Consider the following 17,243-nt stretch of genomic DNA (forward strand, 5'->3'; position numbering starts at 1 on the left):
TTCATTCATCATCTATTACTATAATACTGAAAGATTAGGGGATAGCTGTAAAATTAAGCGGGGAATAGAACTTAATTTCAGGAATGTGTGCTGATCACTACAGTAGCTTCCAGTCTTCCACCTTGCAGGAAATTAAACTGTGTGAAAAAAAGGAAATGAATAATATAATTAAATCCCTATAAGCACACATGGGGTTCTTTCATAATTTTAGTCCCCGTAAGCTTTCTTGCCCATTTCCTAAGATCACAACTAGCACCCTCGTAAAACAAAGAGAGTAATGCATAGTCAGTAATGCACTTTTTGGGAAGAAGATAATATTTCAGAGCGGATAGACATATACAGTATATAGTATGTGACTACTTAGGACTTGTATGAATGAGCTCAAGATTCTGAGAAGTAGCGGTTGATAGTTAACTTCTAAGAATATGAAAAGAACAAAAACTAGATTTAGAGAAGGTTTTTTTCGGTACAACTGTAACCGCCAGAAGCTTCTACTGTTTTTTTTCTAGCAGTATTGTACGCCAGTACCAACTACTGATGCACAATTTTGAACCTCGGATCCCTAACCCACTCTACATGCATGTACTACCTCCATTCCAAAATACACGGTCTCATATTTTCGCTTATGCTTATGCTTATCAGCCAAAATTTGAATTTTCAACCTTAAATTTAGAGTTGATTTTAGGGTTTTTTTTTCATCGTAGTTTATTTTTTAGCCTTTACTTTTAGATCGCTAAGAACACATATATAAAAGTTTTATTCACAAAATATTTTTCGTTTACAAATAGGACGTTTGGCTTAATCCTAGAATACGGTTGATAGCTATTCTAACACAATACCTTATCTCAAAATAAAAATATTTTTCCACCTACTTCCTCTCAACCAATCACAACCATTCTCTTTCATCTACTTTCTCTTCTCAACCAATCACACCCTTTCTCTAATCATTTCCATCCTACATTTTGCACGGAGTAAGTTTTATTTTACAGTAATTTGCATGTTTAGTTTGCATGGATGGAATCAGTGCCCTGATTGATGGGACATGATGAAGCTACCAAATTACTCTATCCGTTTCAAAATAAATCAACTGCTAGAGTTTGAAGTTTGTTCTAAGATAAACTAGCTCCTACCTTCTTACCTACCACCAATCCGCAAATAAAAAAAATCTTATTACTTCAATACCGCTCACGTACCCATCAACTAATACAATTTTCACTAACTAATGGTATTATGGTCTTTTATTCAATTTCTTAAAATTTTCTTGGGATACTAGGGTTTGAGGTTTTTTTTTGAACGGAGGGAATACTCCCTACAAATATAGCATAAAATGTTATTTTTATTTTGGAACGAAAGGAATATAATACTTCCTCCATCCCGTAAAAACAAACCCGCGATTAGACGTGACATATTCAAATACAATAAATCTAGACGGTAGGATATGTTACATCCAACTCTTAATTTGTTTTTCTATCAGACATGAAATATGTGGTAATAGTAGAAAATTAATCATAAGGGCCGGGGCTGGGTGTGGGGGCCGGCACAAGGCGGTACGGTGTGGGGATGCAATAAAGCAAATGCATGGATGGCCCTAATAACTGAATTTAGAGGCGGACAAGCAGCAGCGACTGGGTCTGCCTGGCTGGCCACCAGTCGGTCCGTCCATCATCGATCTCTACCTGTGCTGTACGAGTACTATACATGGGATGGGAGGGACCATGCAAATATGCAATGCATGTGAGTTTCATGCCTAGCTCAGCCGCGGCAACTGCACGTACCTTCCTTCCTTACCTACCAGTGCACCACACGCCATCGTCCGACCGTCTTATCATCCATCGATATACATATCGTATACCGGTCCGCTCACCATGTTTTCTTACACAGGGTTCAAAATTTCCGGAGGGAAACTTTGGGTCTATCAGACATTCAGACTTCCCCGATAGGAAACTATTTCACCCAAAAATTTTGGTTCTTTCCATTTTGTTGTGAATTTAGATAAAATTATTCAAATTTGACCAATTTTTTTCAAATTTCAAATAATTTGGACCAAATATCCGAAATTTTGGTCCTATCGATACCCCCCGGTAGAAATAGCTTAACCAATATATTAAATCTTACTCTTTCCATAATACCGTATTATATGTCATTTTACATTTGTCCTAAGTTTTTTTCTCTTTTTATACTTTTTTACAAATTTACATAAACTTGAAAAGGTTCGACTTATAAGAGAAACAAAATAACTTACAATAAGGAGCAGGGAGTAGTAGCTAACTCAGGCCCTGTGTAGTTGGGAAAAGAAAATTTTTGGGTGTTAAATCGAATGTTTGACCAGATGTCGGAAGGAGTTTTCGGACACGAATGAAAAAACTAATTTTATAACTCGCCTAGAAACCGCGAGACGAATCTTTTGAGGCTAATTAAACCGTCATTAGCACATGTGGGTTACTGTAGCAGTTATGGCTAATTATGGATTAATTAGGCTCAAAAGATTCGTTTCGTGATTTCCCCCCTAACTGTGTAATTAGTTTTTGTTTTTATTTATATTTAATAATACATACATGTATATAAAGATTCAATATGATGTTTTTAAGAAAAAAGTTTTTGGAACTAAACTGGGCCTCATACTAATACGGCTGGCAGGGCCATCGTCGATCACTCTGCAAAGCAACAAAAACAACCACTACGCCAAGCAGCAAAAACAGGCACTGCGCCAACAGGGCTTCTCTCTCTCAAGTCTCAACTACTCCAGAAAAAAGATAGACAAGACTTTCCCTGCTTCCGCTAGCTAGAGACAAGCGCATGGACTGTGCGATGCAGCCGATACATCTTTTTTTTTTTGAGAGAGAGAAAATGCAGCCGATAGATCTTGATGTGTCCAGGCTTTGATTTATTAACAAAGATTGATTGTAATCAGTGCGCTTAATTAAATTGATTTCAGCTCTGCAGACTCTTGCAGTTGCAGAGCTCACAGGTAGTATCAAACATCAGTGGCAACCAGACTTGCATGCCAGATTTTCTCTAATCAGTAGCAAAGGCACATGAACAGATCAATATGTACTCCGTATAAAGCTTTTAGTTATCCTACTACATGCAGTCACGGTGGTTGAAGTGGGCGGGCTATGGCTTAATATAATCAGCTACTTAATATACTATGGAGTATCTAATTGCAACATTTGTGGGCAATCCCCCTTTTCGGCTGTCCGTCCTTAATTAATCTGGGCTCTATTTTTTTTATTATTTCTGGTTGCTGTTAGAATCAGGTGAAGATTCTCCTGGTAGTATATGATATGATCCGTATATCCTAAAAAGAAGGGAGCCAAGACTAAAAATATTTGGTTTTTTACATACATATAAATCCTCATCCTCACTATATATAATTCATAGACCTGAACGATTGTATCAGTTTGACACCTAATTTGACCAGAGATTATCTGATTTGTGCTCGGGGTAACTGGGACCGGTACAATTAATTGTTTGTTACTAAATTGAATTGGGCCAGTACTACATATGGCCCAGCCCGAATAAACAAGCGATCCAAAATATGCGGAGATATGGGGGGCAGGCCTATATATAGTTATGGGCCCCCTCAAATAGTATTGACGTCCACGTGGTCTTTTGCACAGTGAACGTCCTGTGTGGGTTGCAGGTCAATCTGGGAGTGATTGTATACAGCAGAGTTCCTTGTCTTTCTACTTTCTACACTAGTTTCTACTGTACGAGGGTAGTCCTCAGAAAAATACAGCGGTAAATCATCGAATCCCACCATGGTTACCAGCTCTATGTGTTTTGTTTAGACCAAGTACACAATTAAGTGTTTAAAGTTATGTTACCAAACGGGCGACGCTAGTGTGGAAAGAAAACACAGCAAGAACTACCCACAAACTACCCTGTATATTCAAACTTCATTGACAAATACAACCAAATGGTTCCAAACATGACGAGTGATTATACTGAATAGAAAAAAAAAAAAAACAAAGGTCAATGCTAGATGCATAATAGTACTTGCCTGGATAACTGGATCATTCACCTGAATGGCTCCACCATGAATGGTACTAAATTGGTACATGTCAGAATTGAGGTGTTCCCAAATTGATGACCAATCCTTGCATGCACATTGCAACCAACACAGAGCAGGAAAAGAAACCGCCCCTACGGCCTACAGGCAATGCATTCCATGTGATCAGATATTACATTGCAAGAGACAAGAATTTTGGTTGCAGGAGTACGGCCATAGTTTGCACAAAATTGATAACTGACCTTGCTGAGGCAAACTATCTCAACATTGAGAATTTGAGACAGAAGAATCTCCACCAAAAAAATTGGTCTATTATTTGATTTCATCAACATTCCAACACATATTTTTCTGCACTGTAAACATTCACGATCCTTGTTGAAGAATACTCCAACAAATCACCATGATGAACCTGTGTAGTCACAAGAGAGACAGAACTGCTAGCAGTGAGGAATCAAGCCATAAGTGAAAATTGGCAGGCATAATTGTATAGTGGGTGAAACTAAGATCATTTACTAATTTAAAATTTAAAAAGAGGAAAAGGAAATAGGATTTTACAGGCCGACCGGGCAAAAAGAAAGGGGAATTTACAGTAACTATCTGTGTGCAATAGTGGCTGCTTTTTTTTTGGCAGATTGGACTAACATGGTCATAAAATAAACCCCAGCAATCATATGTCCCTCAGAAATCATGCCATTGCTTTTTGTTGTTGTTCATTTGACATTGAAGAATTTCAGCAAGAAAAGAATCACATTACCGCTTTGTCCCAATGACTTGATGCCTGTCATATGAGGCCACATCCACTTCTAAAAAATCATTGCCTCTACATACTGACTACTGACAACCGGGTTGCCATTAGTTTCATCATGTATAGTATGTCTACATAGCATAGATCATCAATTACACAACAAAAAAGAAAAGATTAGAAAATGTGAATAACATGTTCTGAATATAAAAAATTTTTGAGCATGTATGCTTGAACTAGAAAATAGCTGACATAATGCATGCAGAAAAAAGTGGATGCAGCATGGGTCGTAAGTTCATAACAGCTTGAAACATCAGAATGCAATATGAGGAAGGAAATGAAAATAGCTAAAAAAGATGGCCTATCCAGCCTTCAGCCCTGGAAACATGGCTGTTTACCCGAGGGTTACTGAATATCAAGAATAATGGCCCCTAGTGCTGCCAACATTTTTTTTATCAAGATGCAACATTAAGCAATGACTCTGATATATGTTTCCAGATAATCTTCTCACTTCTAAGTTGTTGAATGTACTGATGATAGCACATATAGTATGATGATGTTATAAACCAAAAGCTCTGCCAAGAGCTCTAGTGGACTTGAAAGAACTAGTAGATACTCTGGGTTATGTCCGGAATCATGCCTGAAGTGCAATTGAGAACAACTCAGGTTGAACCATTGAAGGGAAGCTAAGTAAAGGAAAAAAAAAATAAAATCAAGCTTCAGAAAGAATAGAAGACAAAAGTAGGTTCTCTTGATTATTTGTTTCCTATCCTTTGGAAAAAATGGTTGCATTGAAAAAAAACTGACAGCTGGAGGAGGGATACGCAGATTGTGAGATTTGCAAAATAAACTGACAGGTGGAGGAGAGATACGCAGATTGTAAGACTGAAAACAGGAGCATGGTTCTATCAAGTACGAAAACAAAAGAAGATAGCCCAATCGAAAATGTGCGATGCATGTGAATTGGGAAACAGCCGATGAATCAAATAATGTATTATGATGACATTTAGGAAATGTAGTGAGTCATACAGCAGTGGGGGAAATCAGTAGCATAGGTGGAGATTATACAGGCATAAGGGTTCCTAGTTGTACAAAAATATTCTTATCAAGTTGCAGTAACTCTTGACATATGTAGGCAGATAATCTTGTCAGTTCAGTTGTTGATTAGCAGTGATGAGATATCACATATAGGCAGCATGATGAGTAGCATTGGTAGCAAACCCAGAGGTGTCCCAATGGGTTTAGTGGAGTTAAAAGAAGTAGATGTGGTTATGACAAACTCCTTGGGGGTAATTTTGTCCATTAGATTGGCAATACCTGAATTGCAATTGACAAGGCTGAAGGAGAGGTAAAGAAATTAAAGGGGGAAAACAAAAAATGGAATGAATAGTACATGAAGTAGAAAACAGTGGTAGGATCCCTTGATCGAGATTCATTCGCATGCTGTTGTAATTGTGAGTAGGAAAGGTTGGATTGCAAGAATTAGAGACGGCATTCGCGGAAGAAATTAATGAAAATAAAAGTTAGTAAGAGTAACCAAACGTTTGATGGACGTAAGAAGTGAATTGCAGGAATAATCACCACTGAATGAATAAACCAATCGATATATTAATATTATTGATGTAATTTAGGCAAAAGAGTGATGCATACAGCAGTGAGTGAGTAAGTGAAATAGAAATCCCTATGCTATTTATTCCTTGCTAGGTCTAGGTGGAGTTGCATCCAATCCACATAGTACAAGATTAGATTACAGCAGCAGAGTGAGGAATCTGACGGGGAACCTGGGATGCAGGAAGAAGGAGGAGGCAGGTGGAGCTAGGGTTTAGGAGGGGGATCCTCCAGGTCCAGGGCGTGGTTGCGCTTGCGGCGGATGAAGTCCTCGAGGACACGGCGTCGGTCGGCGGCCTTGGCGCGCTGGGGCTCGATGTTGGCGTAGGAGAGGCGGGCGGCGGCGAGGATGAGGGCGACGCCGGTGAGGAAGAAGCAGGCGGTGGCGGCGCGCTGGGAGCGGGTGGCGGTGTACTGCAGCCACACCATCTCTCCCCCTGTCTCTGGTCTGGTGGTGGTGGGGAAGAAAGGAGACGTATCGAGGGAAAATACGCCTTTGGGAGGGGAACGGAAAGAGTGTGGTCAAACCTTGAATTGACTCGTGGATGGGGTGGATTCCTTTCCTTTCCAGCTTCCCTCCAAATGGTTGAGGATTCAAATTTCGAAATTCGAAGGCTACTCCTCCTACTAGTCCGGTGCCCGCGCGCGGGAGGAGGTGCGGTGCGTGTGTGCGTTGGTACGGCTGCAGCAGCCAGAAAGAAGGAAGTGAACGGGGTGCGGCCGCCTGTTTTGCCTGCCTGCCTGTGCGCGTCTCGAGGAGGACATGACATACTACTAGTACCTGTTTTTTTACACAAGGTCCCCCCACATTTTCTTGTTTCTATGATTGAGTACACTTCGGCCGAATTTAGTTCCATATTTTTTAAAAAAAAAAAATTACAACTTTTTCATCACATCAAAACTTTCCTACACACATAAACTTCCAACTTTTCCGTCACATCATTCCAATTTTAACCAAACTTCCAATTTTAGCTTGAACTAAAACACACCCTTCCCTTCACCCGATTCCATTCATAGGGTGTGTTTAATTCACATCAAAATTGGAAGTTTGGTTAAAATTGGAACGATGTGACGGAAAAATTGGAAGTTTGTATGTGGATGTGTTTAGTTCACGTCAAAATTGAAAGTTTGATTGGAATTGGAACGAAAAAATTATAAGTTTGTGTGTAAGAAAGTTTTAACATAATGGAAAAGTTAGAAGTTTGAAGAAAAAGTTTTAAACTAAACTCGACCATAGTATAAGAGAGAGAGAGAGAGGTATTGCTTCGACCAATCTCTACAAACCCAGCCATAAAATCACACATTCAAAACACATAGATCACAAACTCCTTCTATTGCTTGCTTTCATTGTGGACACAGTATATCGCTAGGTACTCATTTACATGTCCCCTCCGTGATAAATAATCACCATGGTTTACAGCATTTTTAATAATCAGACAAAACAAGATGAAATATTTTCACTATGCGTGTGTACCATATTACGTGTATATATATTGATGATTGATGTTACTGTAAAAAAAATACAAAATGCATGAAAACAGAAGCAAGAGATATACATTTTTTTAGAGGGAAAAGATCAAGCTTAAACGACTGTACATTTTAAATAAGGTGATTTAACTGTACATTGAACAAATGCTTTTTTTAGGTGTTAAAAGAGAGAATGATGGCTATGGTCTAGATGCGGAGTACTCTATTATGCAATACACTCCTTAAAATATAATATAAAAAAGCACGTACCAATTTTACGCGGGAAAATTTATTACTATCTGTTATCTAATCATCATACTCTATATTAAAAATGTATTCAAATAATAACGGTGGATTTAGGTTGTAACCGTCGAGATATCGACTGATATAGTTATATACAAAATATGGACTACGTATATTTAGAAACAAAAGCTATCATTGTATATTCAATCAATTCATACATTTAAAACCTTGTGTCCCGCTTAAAATTGCGCGGGAAAATCCATACGTTAGCAAAACATCGTACATATACTATGTGTTTGTGCGTAAGAAAAAAAAACGTCCACCACCTCACGGAGTTAGTCGAAAGATCCCTGGACGTTTCTTCTTATGTTTATGCGTAAGAGCTTCCTAAGGAAAACACTAGTGAAAACTTGAAGCTTAATGACCATCATATTTATATATAAGTAACCAGTTGCATTTGCACGGTATTAGTATTATTTGAAAAATTGGATATGCAATGTAAAGCACGGGCATGCATTCAAATGTTGTGAAAGCAACACGAAAAAAAGGAAAAACTTGGAGGGCCTTTTTGTAACTGTGGTTGGAATATTGGAAGCGCGGGTAATAAAAGGAGGACACTTGAGAGCCTACGCCGCAGCCGCCACTCTCTCTCTCTCGTTTTGCCCCAATATCAATAACATCCCGCACCGCCATGGCGGCGGAGGAGGTGGAGGCGGCGGCGATCGACGGATCCGGCGAGGAGGCGAAGCGGAAGAGTGGTAAGCAGAGGGGATCGGGCGCCAAGGGGAGGCGCCGGAACGGCGACCGGGCTTTCCGCCCGCCGGCGATGAGGCCGGAGGAAGAAGGGCGCGGTGTTGCGACGAGGCCCGGGGCGCTCAGGGAAAGGAAGCCGCCGCCCAACGCCTTCAACGCGCCAGACGATGATGAGGTGGGGAATCTCTCTCTCTCCCCCCCTCTGTCCTGTCATATGTGTTGATCAAACAGCTTGTTCTTGTTGCTAATCGAGCAGCCATTGCAGACGCAGTGTGTTCAATCAATTAATATACATTTTGTTTTGTCTGTTCAGTTTCCGCTCGAGTATCTTCCATTCCATTCCAGCAACCGTGTATCCTCTGTATCGAATCTGAATCTGATTAAAAAAAATACTAGTACTGGTATAGGATATACTAGTACGGAATTATTCCTTCGAATCCGATCCCTTTTTATCCCAAAACATCTTGATTTTTTCCCCTAGATTCTTCCACCATTGCTTTCTCATCTCATTTCGCCCGATTGCTACGAATATCTTTAAATTTATTTACGTCAAAGAAAGTTACGGTTTTTCGGTTCTTTCTCCAAAATGCTATCCGTTGCTGTTTCAGTGTTTGTGCTTTTATCGACTCCATCCGTTTCATACTATAATTAGTTTCACTTTTTTCCCAGTCAAACTTGATTAAGTTTGATCAAGTTTATAGTACAATTTAACAACATCTAAAATGTCAAATTAGTTTCACTAAATCTACATTGAATATATTTTTATAATATGTTTATTTTGTGTTGAAATAGTACTCTACATTTTTCTATAAACTTAGTCAAAAACTCGAACAAACTTAACTAGGAAAAACGTCAAACGACTTGTAATATGAAACGGATGGAGTATCTATCTAGTATGGATTTTGGTACTCTTTGAGGGAGAACTTATAAAGTTATACTGACCAATTGCTGTTTTGCCAATAGGATGTCGAGAAAACTGATCAACTTCTCGAGCCTCTCAACAAGCCCAAAAGACGTGATGCAGGGAAGAAGAGAGGACCCAGAAAAAAGAAAGTGGATCAAGAGAACATCAAAACCCACAGGGTAAACTACTCAACGTTCCTTTTACAAGTTATTTGGGAACGGTTTGGTTTGTGACATGTACGCAGTTCACTATATATTTGCCTGCATCGTTACTTTTGAACGTTTCCTACTCGACCTGCTACCTTGTGAACGAGTACCTGATACCTTCTCAAGCTACCTGCGATTCATCGACCAAGCCAAATCTCTTCTTTAAATTAATTTTGTTTTGTGGGGGCCTAATTATCAAGTCTCCCTAGTAAGATCGCAGTTTCACCGTCAATTTTAGTCGCTTTATTTATTGCTTAATGATAAACCCACCATTATGTTTCTCCTGAACTTGGTCAGTTTCGAGATTATTTTTTTTAGAAGAAGTTTCAAGATTCTATGCGAGCTGGTTTTGCATAGATTTTTTATGACAGTGCAAGTGCTTGCTTGAATTCTTGTCTTTTTAGATAATGTCTGAATACCTGTTATGATTCGATGTAACTAACTACATGCTTAATTTAAACATGTTATTGTCATTCAAAGCATGAAAATTTCAGAGGTTTCATGTACTTGCTTGGAAGGTGCACTTTTGTGTTCTTTACAAAGTGAAACATAACCCCAGCTCTTTGATATTGATACCGAAATAACCCATGACTTTCTTTCCTTGACAGCATAACGCAAATGCAGTAAAAGGCAAGATGTTAGTCAATGATAAGGTTTCGAAGACTGAAAAGAAGCGTAAGAGAGGAGACACAGGAGCGGCAGAAAATAATGGGGTCATAAACTACACGTTTCTTTGTATAAGTTTTTTTTTTTAAAAAAAAATGTATAACTGTTTTGATGGGTGTGCTAACTTTTCGTTGTTTCAATTATGTAGAAAGGGAAGAAAATGTTGACAGGTGAAAACGCCTTAATGTGTCACCAATGCCAGAGAAATGACAAAGGGAGAGTGGTCTGGTGCAAGACTTGCAACAATAAGCGCTTTTGTGTGCCATGCATTAATCAATGGTGTGCCAAGTTTCCTCAAACTTCTAGTCTACTAGTTGGACTCCCAGCCTACTGTTTTCCTATCGGCTTAAATGTACATTTTGCTTTCATCTTACCCATAGTCCCATAACACCCATTTTTTCTGCTTACATTTTTTATGGTATTATTCTTGTTTCATCTTATGTCTGCCTTGGTACATATGTTTTTATGCACTATACCTCTAGTAACCTTTTAAGGTGATCCCATGTGTTGTATAATTCAACTGGACAGGTATCCTGATTTTCCTGAAAATGAATTTGCTGCAAAATGCCCTTATTGTCGCAAGAATTGTAATTGCAAGGCATGCCTGCGAATGAGAGGTGTCGAAGAGGTTTGCATTTCCATCTCATCTTTTCTTTACAGCATTTCCATTTCTTCAGGTCATATTTCTTTTTAAAGTTAATAAATGACACTTTCTAGTATTCTTACTGAATAGTTCATTCCATTCCTTGTGAAGCAGCCTCCAAGAAAGGAAATTTCTAAAGAAAATCAGATTCGTTATGCCTGTCATGTGTTACGCTTGTTGCATACTTGGCTGATAGAACTGCGACAGGAGCAGATGGCAGAGAAGGAATTAGAGGCTAAGATACAAGGTATGGTTCTCTAGCACACAGACTGGAAGCTGGTATGGCTACGAATGCTCATCTTGTTTTGTTTACAGGTGTTTCAGTTGATCAAATAAAGGTGGAACAAGCTGTGTGTGATCTAGATGAGCGTGTCTATTGGTTAAGTTCTTTCCTTGTTCACTTTATGCTATGATATAATACCAGAAAGCATCTGATCCAATTTTGTTGTCAACTGCAGCAATAGATGCAGCACTTCTATAGTTGATTTTCATAGAAGCTGCAAGCACTGTTTCTATGACTTGTGCTTGACCTGCTGCCAGGAGCTTCGCAAAGGTGAGATCCCTGGAGGAGAAGAGGTGGAAATTTTGGATCCTGAAGAAAGAGACAAGGATTATGCTTTTGGTAAGATTCTGTCAGATGGTGAGAACCAAAGGGACTCTTTGAAGTGTCGCAGCGACACCCAAAACAGTGAGTCAAACAAAGGCATGGCTTCTGACGAAAACCAAAAGAAGGCTCTGTTACTTTGGAAAGCAAACAGTAATGGTAGCATACCTTGCCCACGAAAGGAAAAGGAAGACTGCAGTTTTTCATCTCTAGATCTGAAATGCTTGTTTCCAGAGAAGTTGCTCCCTGAATTAGAAGATAGAGCTGAGAAGGTCTTCTGGAGTGAAACATTTGCAAAAGAACTAGGTAGAACAAGTGAGCTGTGCCCTTGTTTTGATCACTCAGGCAAGATAAGAAGTGACAGCAAGAAATTACGTCAGGCTGCAAATAGGGAGGACTCGAGTGATAACTACTTATACTGTCCGGTGGCCACTGATATCCAGGACGCTGACCTGTTGCACTTTCAGATGCATTGGGCAAAGGGCGAACCAGTTGTTGTTTCAGACACTCTTAAGCTAACTTCTGGTCTTAGCTGGGAGCCGATGGTTATGTGGCGGGCAGTACGAGAACGAACCAAAGGGAAGGCAGAAGATGAGCAGTTTGCTGTGAGGGCAGTAGATTGCCTCGACTGGTGTGAGGTGAGGATCTCTAATGTGTTTATGTGATAGTACTCTTTTTCTCGGGTTTGGTTTATTGTACTTTACCACAGTTCATACTCTTTTTACATACCTGGCATAATCTTGATTTTATCTTTTGGCAGAAATACATGAGATGATGCTTATTTTCAAATGCGACAATGAAATAATGTGTGCATGTGTTGCCTTTCCAGAAGAAAGTAATACACATAATGATTAAATAATTGACCAGTTTAACTAATTTTGTTGATCCATTAGTGAATTGAGCTTCCCTATTAAATAATGTTTGTTATGTTTTTCTGTTTGAAATGAGAGAAACCTATCTTTCTTCATCTACAGTTGAACTTTCTGGCGCTTACTACATTCATATCTGATTTTCCAGGTGGAAATTAACATACACATGTTTTTTATGGGATATACAAGGGGCAGAACTCATCCCAGGACCTACTGGCCTGAGATGCTTAAGCTAAAGGACTGGCCCCCTTCTAGCTCATTTGATCAGCGATTGCCTCGCCATGGTGCTGAATTTATCAGTGCATTGCCATTTCCGGAGTATACTGATCCACGATATGGTCCGCTAAATCTTGCAGTGAAGCTTCCTGGTGGTGTCCTGAAGCCAGATCTTGGGCCAAAAAGTTACATTGCCTATGGATTTTCTGAAGAGTTGGGCAGGGGTGACTCTGTAACCAAACTTCACTGTGACATGTCTGATGCAGTATGTCTCTATTATTATAATGATGTTTTGTTGTTTTGTATGAATTGTGCTCATTTCTTTCATTCTGATAAGCGAATAAAATTGACTTGCTGGTTGCTGTATACGTACCTCATTTGCAGACATTCAAATAGATCATGTTTTCTATCTTGTTGTTTCTTGTGCTTTATTTGTTTGTCTTGGCAGTGATTAATTGTGAAAGGTATCTTTTTTATCAGGTAAACATCTTAACACACACAGCGGAAGTGCCCTGTGAGACTTATGATGCTGTTCGGATTAAAAACACGCAGAAAAAGATGAAAATGCAAGATGACATGGAAATATATGGGATGATAGAATCAGGCAGTGAACTCAAGCCATCAGCATGCCCAGTTGAATTGGGGAACAAAGCTGTTGGTGAAGCACCAAAGGCCTCATGCAGCAAAGAAAATGTTCATACCTTGAAAGACAAGTCTAATGGTTGGTGGAGAAAATATACTTTTGGTATGAAATGAATCTTTTAGCCCACTTTTAAGTTTTGTTGAGTTTATTGCTTGCACAATGCAGGTTTGGATATAAACGCTTCACCACCTGATGATGCTGGAGGTGATGCCAGGGATGAAGCATTGTCCTATGAATCTGTGGTACATAGTGATGTAGCTCAGTGTCCAAACCATAACCATGAGACCAATAATTCTGATGATGCACGTAATGGAGCTCAGAGATGTCAAAAGAAAGCTAAAGGTCGTCCTCCGAAGACAGGTTCAGGGGTATCAGAGCACCAGGAAAGTGGTGGTGCTTTGTGGGATATTTTCCGAAGAGAGGACTCTGAGAAATTACAAGACTTCCTTAGGAAGCATGCGCCAGAATTTCGGCACATCCACTGCAATCCAGTGAAACAGGTATGTCTGCCTCTCTATGCTGTTGCAACTGATAACAATACATATTACCTGTGTTTTGCTGACCAAGAGCTATGTTGAGTATCATCAATTATGTTAACTGTGCAGGTTATTCATCCAATTCATGATCAAGCTTTCTATTTAACTGTGGAGCATAAAAGAAAGCTGAAGGAAGAATATGGTTAGTAAACATGTTAGCATTAGATCTTGAGTTCTCTGCAATCACATTGTTTCATGACCATGCCTGTTTTTATATGTGGATTTCCTGTTGCAGGTGTTGAACCTTGGACCTTTGAACAAAAGCTTGGCGAAGCAGTTTTGATTCCTGCCGGATGTCCTCACCAAGTCAGGAATTTGAAGGTGTGACTGAATTACTGTAAATGGAGCTACTAATATTTTCCCTTCCTCCTGATATTTGCATTAGGTATATGGGGGCTGAAAAATGAAAAAAAAATGAAGCTAATTTTGAACTGAACTCTGCAGTCCTGCATCAAGGTTGCACTGGACTTTGTTTCCCCCGAGAATGTTGGTGAGTGTGTTAGGCTGACCAAGGAATTTAGACGACTTCCATCTTCCCACAGGGCTAAAGAAGATAAGCTAGAGGTTAGCTTGGTGTCAGTTGAAATTTCTGGTGTTTGATGTGGTGACTGACTTGAATTTGATTTGTGCGTTTTACAGATCAAGAAGATGGCTTTCCATGCTCTGAATGAAGTTCTAAACTTTCTGGATCCTCCTTCCTCAGAAGGGTGAGCATTCATTCCACTGTAAACATAACAGCTGTGAAGTTCATACGTTCTGACCATTGTATGTTGCGTGATTGGTGGATCAGGTCGAAAGAAGCGGCGGAGGAGAAGCCTCGAAGGGGGCGTGGTCGCCCAAGAAAACACTAGCTGCAACAAGTGATGACTTGATTTGCTGCGTCCGGCTCCCTCTCTGATCATCTTTTGTGGTGATGAGTGGGCTAAAATCGTTCATGCATTTTGGAGGAAGGGGAGGAATCTTGTGCATGTCAAAATGTGGTAGCAATAGCATGATCGATGTAGGTAGGCTGCTAATGCTAATCAGTTAATGGCTTGATACTTTTCCTTTTGGCTTGAACAACTAACTAGCTGTCTGTCTGTCTGTCTGTGTGACTTGTGTTAAGTGGATTCAGACATGTAATTCTTCTATGGTTTCAGCTGTAGCACATGATGTTCCATGTCTGCTTTTTCAAGGTTGTTGTACCCCCAACGAAACGGATGGGATTGATGGCCCTTTTGTTGGATTCAGATATGGGTTATATACAAATACTAGTTTCCTTGCAGCCTGAATTTTAGAAGACTTTTACGGTACATTATATTTCCAGTATAAATGAGATTATGCTGGGAATCTGCTGCAAAATAGAAATTTATCAGTAGTTATTTCGTGTTATATCTTCACTTCGATAGTAATCCTAATTGTTCGTGCGCCAGATTAGATTTAACTGGATACGGTTGAATAGATGGCACAATCAAATCCTTTTCATCGGATTGGTGGATTCATCAAACATATAAAAACATTAACCCGTGTTGAATAACTAGAGTGAGGGAGATTATCTAGCATAGAGAAAGATCATTCTATCCCCTTTAATTTTATACTGCAGTCGATTTAAGTGGATAATAAAATCAATCTACACATTTGAATTGTTTTGAGTTCTCGAATTTTATTCTTCATTTCCATGCGTGCGATGTGATGCCAACATCAACTTCTGGGTTTTTGGCTAAAAACAATTGAGCTGAGCAAAGCAAGAGGAAGAAGGAACAATTGTGGATGCCAAATAAAAGGACCGCAAACATCTGATTAACATGAGTGATGAAATACATCATTATAGAATTCAGCATTATTATGTATAACATCATTAGAGAATTTAGCAGATAACAATATGTCAGAACCAGCATCAGCGGCGGTAATATTAGTATGTCAATTCGGAGGAGAATTGATAAGGCACAGCAGAGCACGGGCTCTTGAACATGTTGATAGATGAGCGCCGCGGTAGTAAATTTTGTTTGTTTGTCTCCAAAATACTACATATATGGACATATATGCAGCAGTCAGAACTCAGAATGTTGGTCTGAAATTCTGAAAATACAGCACATGTACTCAGTATATGTGCTGACAGATATTTTTATTTTGGACACAAAGACGATGATGGTGATGATGATAATGACAATAATGCATCATCATCATGATGATGATCACTAACTACTATGTACTGGTACTCACAATCATATAGGTAGATGGATCGGATGGGGAAGCATTTGTTTGGTTGTCTAGGGCAAACTGCAGACAGCGGTGCAGCAAACAAACAAACAAAACCAAAAGGCCGCCTAAACTAAAGTTGTTTGTTCGCTTTCCTTTATGGCTCGGTTTCGGTTGACACACCCCACTCACACACACTGTCACTCAGTACAGTACTAGTATTAGCTAGTACAATTCACAGGTCACTGCAGCAATGAGCACCCATGAAAGATCTATCTTTCTATCTGCAGCAATGAGCTCCACAGAATAGTACTCCATATTACAATAGTAGTATATATACTACTACATAATAAGGAAAGAGCTTGGAAAAAATTAAAGGAAAAAAAACAATAACACCTCTAAGGGCGGTGACATAGCGTATGGCCTCGCGTTTCTACATCAGATATGTCAAAGTTTTTTTTTTTTTTGCTGGATCGGCCGAAGGAACCGGCGACCAAATTTCATTAAGATTGGGAGAAATAAGATTAAAGTGCAAGTAGTTTTCGCTTGCAACGACAGGAGGCTGTCGAATTAGAATTAGACTGGCAGAAACCACAGCCCGACAAACTAAAAAACTGAAACGCCAACACAACAGATATGTCAGAGTGGCCTCATGGGCATGTACTTGTCCTGAAAAAGGCACGAGAGTTATTATCCAAACAATTATATTACGGCATAAAATGCAGAGCCTTTGTGCGTGCGGAACTATTATCGAAACAATTATATTGTGCAAGCATTAGCTTCGTCCTGGTTGCTTATTTTGGAGCTCATTAAAGCTACTACTATGTATTAAGAAGAGAGTATTCTTGACTATGGCTTAACCTAGTACGTGACATACTCCCTCACAAGACCATTTTTGGATTGTAAATGCCCTAATGTACATCCCATTTCACTTTCACTTTATGTGCAAATCT

At 39.4% G+C, this 17,243-nt stretch overlaps 1 protein-coding gene and 1 long non-coding RNA gene across 2 annotated transcripts; one reads left to right on the forward strand and one right to left on the reverse strand.

Moving 5' to 3' along the window:
• Positions 1-1,563: 1,563 nt before the first annotated feature.
• On the reverse strand, positions 1,564-4,919 carry LOC127764100 (uncharacterized). Its single transcript, XR_008015803.1, has 3 exons — positions 4,767-4,919; positions 4,255-4,421; positions 1,564-4,153 (listed from the first exon to the last, which is right to left on the reverse strand). It is a non-coding gene; the product is annotated as an uncharacterized LOC127764100 (long non-coding RNA).
• Positions 4,920-8,718: 3,799 nt separating this feature from the next.
• LOC127764385 (lysine-specific demethylase JMJ26-like) lies at positions 8,719-15,401 on the forward strand. The gene is made up of 16 exons (XM_052289264.1): positions 8,719-9,000; positions 9,789-9,908; positions 10,544-10,648; positions 10,750-10,880; positions 11,130-11,229; positions 11,359-11,491; positions 11,560-11,623; positions 11,703-12,486; positions 12,866-13,198; positions 13,414-13,654; positions 13,742-14,076; positions 14,182-14,254; positions 14,348-14,433; positions 14,557-14,676; positions 14,752-14,819; positions 14,903-15,401. The coding sequence occupies exons 1-16, from the start codon at positions 8,764-8,766 to the stop codon at positions 14,961-14,963; spliced, it is 2,991 nt and encodes a 996-aa protein (XP_052145224.1). The 5' UTR covers positions 8,719-8,763; the 3' UTR covers positions 14,964-15,401.
• The last annotated feature ends 1,842 nt before the right edge of the window (positions 15,402-17,243 follow it).

The sequence above is a fragment of the Oryza glaberrima genome, chromosome 2, assembly GCF_000147395.1.
Source record: "Oryza glaberrima chromosome 2, OglaRS2, whole genome shotgun sequence".
Classification (NCBI taxonomy): Eukaryota; Viridiplantae; Streptophyta; class Magnoliopsida; order Poales; family Poaceae; genus Oryza; species Oryza glaberrima.

Coding starts and splice junctions, on each gene's coding strand:
- LOC127764385 (XM_052289264.1), top strand. CDS start 8,764: ATGGCGGCGGAGGAGGTGGAGGCGGCGGCGATCGACGGATCCGGCGAG. Junction 10,649..10,749: donor GAGCGGCAGAAAATAATGGG/GTCATAAACTAC, acceptor TCAATTATGTAG/AAAGGGAAGAAAATGTTGAC. Junction 14,077..14,181: donor ACTGCAATCCAGTGAAACAG/GTATGTCTGCCT, acceptor TTAACTGTGCAG/GTTATTCATCCAATTCATGA.